This window comes from Camellia sinensis, chromosome 4 (assembly GCF_055761805.1).
Source record: "Camellia sinensis isolate YWXY chromosome 4, ASM5576180v1, whole genome shotgun sequence".
NCBI lineage: Eukaryota > Viridiplantae > Streptophyta > Magnoliopsida > Ericales > Theaceae > Camellia > Camellia sinensis.
This window is the reverse complement of record NC_138964.1, coordinates 207843379-207851036: the sequence shown is the minus strand read 5'-3', so window position 1 is coordinate 207851036 and position 7658 is coordinate 207843379. Positions and strand designations below refer to the sequence as shown.

Genomic DNA, 7658 nt, shown 5'->3' with positions numbered 1-7658 from the left:
AATAAGTATGAAGACATAAAGATAAACAAAATAAAATATACATTTTAGTATAAAAGAGATAAGATAATTCTGCATCTAAAAAAAAAAAATTGAACTAATAAAGAAACAGAAGCGAATACATATATACAAATGACATATTTTATTAATAAATAAATCAAACTCGCAAAATAAATGATCAATTTTATTAATAAATAAATTTTTAAATCAATTAATAATACGAAAAATATCTTTCAGTTAACCATTTTGTTAATAAATAAAATATTAAGTCAATTAACAATTTTTAATGATATGAGAAATATTTTTCAATGAACAATTTTGATAATTTATTATTGCGTAGGAGAGTAGTTATTATTTTTTTTCCTGATTATTAGGTTAAATTAAAATTTATAACAAACGACAGTTGTAATTTGTATTATTATAGGACTAATTCATATTTTAAACAAACATTATGGGTGTATTTGTAATTTGTTAAAATTGACCAGAATGTTTGTATATTTATGAGAAAACCTTCATTCAAATTGTTATACTATTAATAAATTATACAAAATAAAATGGCAAAATATGAAATTCCCAAACAAGCTAAGGGCAAAATAGGCAACCCAAAATAAACCTTCTCAACCAAAGGAGCCAAACTGTCTTACATAATTTCTAAAATGCCACCACTCAAATTGTTTCACCAACCAACTAAAGGACAAAATAGCAATTTCAAAATAAGCTAAGGGCAAAATAGGAAAATAAATGACAAGCCATAGGAAAAAAGAGCTTCTTATACATAGATATATATATATATATATATTCGAATTTTGTATACCACTAGTCATTGTTATTAGAGCGACTAAGCACTCGCCTAAGCGTGAAGCGAGGCAAGTTGACCCTTTAGCGCTTTATACTTACTGAGATGAGGCGAAATGGTGAAGTAAAGTCAAAGCGCATGAAGTGAGGCTTAGGTGTCAAAACGAGAGGCGATGCGAAGTATCGCTTCACCATTTTTTGTCTGCTTTCAGTTCAAAAGATCTGGACCCTTGATTTGAATGACTTTTGTACTATTTGTGGACATACGTTGCACTTTATAATTGCTTTCTACTAAATAAGAAGTCAAAACCTTAGTCGACATCGTTCCGGTCAACAATTGCTTTCAAAAACCTCACTGATTACCTGCTTCCGACATTGTTCTAGTCGAAAGAGGAGATGAGTATGTGCTTCTTCTTCTTCCTTTCTTCTCTTCGTCTTTTTCTACTGCTTCTTCTTCAGTTCATCTTCTTTTCTTCTTTGAACTCCCTTTTTTTTTTCTCCTCTTCTTCTTTTTCGACAGACCTTTTTTTTCTTCCATGGTTATTATTTTGTTTGTCTTCTTATTTATTTTGCTAAAAAAATTTCAATTAATTTTATTAAATTGATTTTACAATTGTTTAATTATTTTGTTGTGTTATTTTACAATTATTTTGCTATGTTAATTGTATAACTACTTTACTGAAAAAATTTCAATTAATTTTGCTAAAACACTATTTTTCTATGGTTACCTCTGCTAAAAATATGTTGTTAATTAATTTCTTTGTTGGATATTTTCTATTGTTCATGGATATTTAATATTTGAAATGATAGATACATGATGGTTCTTAAAATATTTATATTTTTGTCTATACTATTTATTTTAAAAAAAATATCCTTTGTGGTTGCCTCGATTCGATGAAGCCCTCACCTCGCCTCATCGCCTTGCGCTTAGGCGTTAGGAGACCTTATCGCCTCAGTTCGTTTTTCGCCGTAAAAAACACTGCCACCAACTCAATTGACAAAAACTTATACTGATATAAATTAGCAGCAGTACTATTCTGGTTTATAGGAACCACTTCAACAAATGATTGGGATAATCTCACTTTTGTCCTACCCTTGAACTGACCAACTTCACGAAACAAGTGATACAATTGAGCCTTTTGAAGAATATTATGATGTCTATAACCTGTCTGGGCAATGTTTCTTTCTTCTCTACTGTCTATTCAAACCACTACCGTCTATTGTCGATTCAAACCACTCAGCCAAGACAAGATCACTCTTGCACCCTTCTCCCATGAACAATCCAGCATCAGGTCGTGGCCAACATTCCCTTCAACGCAGACAGGCGACACACCATAAAACTTGCCCGTTTCGCTGAGCCCTTCAGCATCCTACAAACATCACTTATTGTGTTACGTCATTACTATTTATCAACTAATGTACTACAAATTAGCAGACGATGGGCTATAAAAATAACTACTTACAGGCAATAGAAGAGTTCAAAAAACTGAAGCAATTATAAGCTGGCTGCAATGGCGAATTATTTTAAAAAAATATTTCACAAAATCTATATAAAAAATAAAATAAATTAACTCCTCATTTTGTATGAAACACTAGAAAACTGTTTTCAAACTAAAATGAAAACTATAGGTGTTCTCAAACGTTTCGTAGTTTGTTATTTCCAAAAACACAAAATGAAAAGGTACCAAACAAATCCATATTTTCTTTCTAATATATAAAGATAAATATTGGTAATACCAGACTTTGTTACAGCAGCACAGAGAACTATACTGTGGTTCACTGTGCGCACAAGTGTATATCTATCTAGCATAATGTTTGTTTACCACTATGAAGTCCTGATTTGCTCCAAGCACAAGAACTTCAATGGAAGCGTTTGGTACTGAAGGAACAGGAAGAGATGCATTAAGCTTCCTTAGATCGAACAATGGCATCCTTGAACTTTCTGTCATTAGCTTTTGGTAACTGAGGAAAATAAAAGAAAAATCAATACTCAATTCTGATAAGACAACAAATAACCTAGGAGATATAATATTAACTGAACTAGTACATTTTTACAATATGACAATAATGAAGGTCATAATTGTCCAACGGATTCAACATGGTCGATAGGGGGAAAAAGACCCGGAATTATGTTGATTACAACCCAAATAAAATCCTTGAGCAATGTTGAGAACTCCTAATGCACAATGAGGCTTTCATTAATTTATTTCACATATTAGCATCTTTTTTAGGCAACAAAAATTACAATCTTATAGTGGAATTATTGAGACATGGCAAACAAAATACTTGTGAAATGTAAATATTGTTAAACAATTGGGTATATAACAACTATAATTTTTATCCAGCAACAGACCCCAAAACTCTAGAAACAATGACTAGGTTCCTTGTAGATAGAAGCGTTAAAAAAATATATACCGATTGACTCGACTAAAACCTACTGAATTTTTCTAGCTTAAAATTCAGATAAGATTTTAGTTTTCTAAAAAATCGGTTTTCAGTTCGGTTTTATTGTGAACATTGAAACCGACCAATTCCTTTTTGTACCTTTAAGAAGTATTGGCAGGGAGAGGAATATCATATCACACTGTAAGAGAGGTAAGTGGGAACTAGGTATTGGGCAGATTGCCTTAACTTTTTGTATTTGAAATCAGAATGCCAAAATGCCCCAAGGGCATGAGTACAATTTACACCACATACCCTTCAATATGCATAACTAGGACAACCCAAGCAGTAGCCTGTTTGGGTAAGAAATAGTCTAATGGTGTCTGCAAAATAATGCAAGTACTAATTTCTCTCTTCATTAAGTGCTCTCAATTTGCATTCTATCTTCACAGCTCTTCTCTCTCTCAAACTCATCAGCTCTTCTCTCTCTGTATGTTTCGAGGACCATGGAGAGGCTCTGTGTCACCACTCTAATCTTGCTGTCATCTCTCCAGCAATGTCGATGACATCAACATCACTGGGTTGAGGATGTCTAAGAATATGAGTGGATCATCTTACATTGGGTGCACATTTTTGACTCACTGAATTCCATGGTACAATTTTTCTGTGTGGATAGATCTCATCAAACCAATATGCATGATCTATATTTATAAAGTTTAGCATTTTGAAAAAACAAAAGGAATAAAGTTCTCATGGACAAACCGTAGAACCAGATGATCCTCCATTTCTGCAGAGAAAAATGTTTCCTTACAAAGACGCAGTGAAGTTTGGAAACCTTTGGCTGCCAAGCTACGTGTCACCTGATCAATGTTTCAAATCAATCAGTGTCTCGGTCATAAGAAAGACTGAATAAGCGATGTTCTGCATTTATTGTAAATGCAACAGAATATTAAAGAGGGAAGCAAAGCTCATCATGTTTTATCAAGCAAACACTCAAAATTGAGAGTGAAAAACTGCAACCTAGTCTAGACCCTGTTTTCACGCTTTCTTTGGATTATGAATTTGGGTAGGGACTACTTAGAAGGGAAAGAAAAAGACAGCAGATATTTACATGAAATATAAGCTAAATTTTTTATCCATTTCCCTTGCCTTTTCCTTTGTCTTTCCAAATTCCTACCGAAATCCATGATCCAAACATAGCCTTAGGATCTAAAAACATGATCTGTTTACTCCTACATCTATGTCCTGAGGAATTGAAGAGGAGGAAGTACATGCAAATTACATTAATCAATAGTGTGAGAAAAGACAGACCTTAAAAGCAGCAATAGGCTTGGAAAAGAGATACCGCCACACTAATCCGCTACAAAGAGTACAAAATATTTTAGTCTCAGTTCCATCACATTCATGGAAATAGAAGAGCTCATCTCGTGTAGGGAGTCACCTATTACCCGAAGGGGGCACAGAACAAATAAGCACAGCTCCAGCAAGATCTGGGTGCAAGCTTTTTGTTTCTAGAATCAAGCTCAATTAGTCAGGAGACCGTACAGTTTAGGAAGTAACCACTTAATTATGAGAAATCAACAACGAAATCAAAAATCTTCTGATTAGAAAGAATATCATGGTTGTGACTGTACTTTTACCATTCAATTTATTAATTGTCTCTTAAAAGTTTATGCTTCTAATATGATACTGAATAATGTACATTGTGCAAATGGAAGTTTATTATCTTTACATTTATTTTTTAATTAATCTATTTACAATAAGAGAGCCTGCAAATCTTGTACTTCATTCGAAAGGCTTATGCCTGACTTATCTACATTTCTTACTTTGGATTCTTAAACATGTATAAGAACCAACTAGAGTAGAAGTTTTACCTAAAATTTGTTCACTCCTTATATTGGCGATGTAATACTGAACAATAAGACCTCCAAATGAATGTCCAAGCAACACTGGTGGCAACGTTACTTCTTTCCTGATGAAGTCAGCAACATCTGCTGCGTGTGTCTACTGCAGTAAAGAGTACATAAGAAGTGGATTCCATCAAAAATGAAATAAGGCAAGAAGATCCTAAAATGAGGTTATAGAAGGAGTGGAGAGCTAAATACCTGAAGTGAACCTGCAACTGGACCAGCAGGTGCATCACTTTCACCCTGATTATGTAGAGAAGTATGCCAAACAAGGATTAAAATTTAAGTTCAATGGATAAGTATACTTCAAAAACGAGGAAAAGTATCAAAACTGTTACGTAACCAAAATATTAGCTATGTAGGATCAATAATCAAAATACATATATGAATCCGTAACTTTGATTTTCAGCACACACAATATAAAACTGTCAAAATCATATTTACAGACCTTCCTCCCAAAGGTGTCCTTTTTTTTGGCTAGGAAAGTCCTAAGTTTTAAATCACAAAAAAAAAAAAAATCAAATATTACAGTGAAGCTCATTACATGCCTAAAAGCAACACACGTTTAGGAAAGGTAAAGCACTTCTAGCAACTAACACAAACTATAATCTACTAAGTAGATCTAATTAAGACCATAGATAGGCTAACAAAAAACACAAACTGACCAAATGGAACACTGCTAAGGCTATCTCTTATTCATTCCTCCTGTTAAAAAACACTTCTTTCTAGTTCACCTTCACTTGCCCATAAAATATGAAAAAGAAAAGAAAATCATCTTCACATAATTGCATTAATTGTTACTTCAATGGATGTTCAATTCAGAAAGAAAATGGCATCAAGATCTTATGTGACTTTAGTTTAATCTCATCTCTGTGTGTGTGTGTGTCTGAGAGAGAGAGAGAGAGAGTGAAGGCATGACAGTGGCCTAATGGTAGTTAACCCTAAAATCAATTGAGATAGGCTTCGGATTCAACCCTCCTAAACAAAGCAAATAGTACTAATTTTCTAACCATTGAAATGAACTTTTATCAATTGGAAGTTTGTTATTAACAAGCAAGAATTGTTATAAAATGAATTCACAGACAAATCCCAAAACAATAATTTTCTTTTTTGGATCCGTTATTTATCCAAGAATATGTAGATTGGAACTTCAAACTAGTAATAGTATTTCCATAAGTCCATCTCCAACCGTTCACCAAATCCAACACCAAATTCAAATTTGATGAAAAAAATCTACCTTTTGTGCTCCAACGGTTGCACCAAAACAATATCAAATTGAGAATGAACCAAAACTTTCACCAAACTGAGAATGGGCTGGGTCTTTCACTAAAACACTGTTCATTACCGTTGTATTTTCATTACCGGATGACACACCGGATGACCCACCGGATGACCAATTTTTGCAAAATTTTGTACAGATTTTACACTGAGGGGTCAACCAACCGGATGACCCTCAAGCTTTGTACAGAATTTACTCTTACCGGTCGACCGGCCGGTCGTCCGGTGCGTTTTGATGAACACCATTGGAGTGATTGATATCAAATTGAGCCAAACGTCTTTTTTTTACTCAAATTTGGTGAAAAATTTGTTCAACCGGTGGAGATGCTCTAAGAATTAAATCTAAACACCTCACTTATTTTTGCGTGAAGTTCCAAATTTGGCAAGAAAAACTTCCCTTGCTCCACATTTTCTTTGCAACCAAACAAAGCATTAAAAAGTATTCCACAAATATATATATATATATATATATCTGTTTCCAAATCTTTTATCAAATTTAAGTTTGATGAATATTTTGGTGTAAATGACCTACAATCATTTCATCAAATTTGTATCAAATCAAATTTTCACCAAATATTTCATCAAATCAAAGGCAAAAACAAGTTTTTCACCAAATTTGATGAAAGAAGCTTTTGGTAATAAGCTTGCAATTTTTTTAAAAATATTTGATGAAAGATAGGAGCTTTCAATTTTTTCACCAGATTAAGCTTTTGGTTAAATTTAGAGCATCTCATATCAAATCAACCTTTTTAAGTAATTTTTTACCTAGATTTAATGGGGAAAAATGAAAAAATGGAGATGCAATTGCAACACAATCCAAGTGAATTGAGCTTCAAAAATGAAAAGATGGTATCAGGGAAGAGGGAGAGAGAGGACCTGAGCCAGCAAGCTGAGAGCATAGCAATCATACCCATTCTGTGAAAAGAAGGGCAACCAGTGTTCAGCCCAACACCACGCTGCGTGAAAGCTTCCATGGATGAAAACTAAAGGTGGGTTTTCAGATCTGTCTCTTCTCTCATTTGGGTTTCTTCTGTAGTAGCGGAGACCCTTCTGGAAGATAACCTCCATGTCCAAACCAGAAGGGAGCTTGTGGAAAAGACGAGACTGCCCTTCCTTCAGTTCGTACGGGTCCCGCATTCTGTGCTCCCTGGTGATAACAGAGCGGGGCATTATGGTCATTCTACTGAAGTGAAGGTTTGCAGGTAGTGTGCAAAGAACGGCCATTGGCATGACTGAGCAACATCACCTACCCTGTTACCTTCCTTCGTTTTATCCGTGAATTTTAAGACCCCTTCTTTT

At 34.0% G+C, this 7658-nt stretch overlaps 1 protein-coding gene across 2 annotated transcripts; it reads right to left on the bottom strand.

The window, feature by feature from the left end:
• Positions 1–1786: 1786 nt before the first annotated feature.
• On the bottom strand, positions 1787–7658 carry LOC114261402 (alpha/beta-Hydrolases superfamily protein). Of its 2 annotated transcripts, XM_028201676.2 has the most exons (9): positions 7236–7658; positions 5280–5324; positions 5049–5178; positions 4616–4685; positions 4486–4534; positions 3937–4034; positions 2616–2754; positions 2256–2298; positions 1787–2162 (listed from the first exon to the last, which is right to left on the bottom strand). In XM_028201676.2, coding segments are annotated over exons 1-9 (930 nt in total). In that variant the 5' UTR covers positions 7590–7658; the 3' UTR covers positions 1787–2160. The 2 variants fall into 2 exon arrangements, with proteins under 2 accessions (XP_028057477.2, XP_028057476.2); XM_028201675.2 differs by lacking the exon at positions 2256–2298 and having other exon boundaries at positions 7236–7656.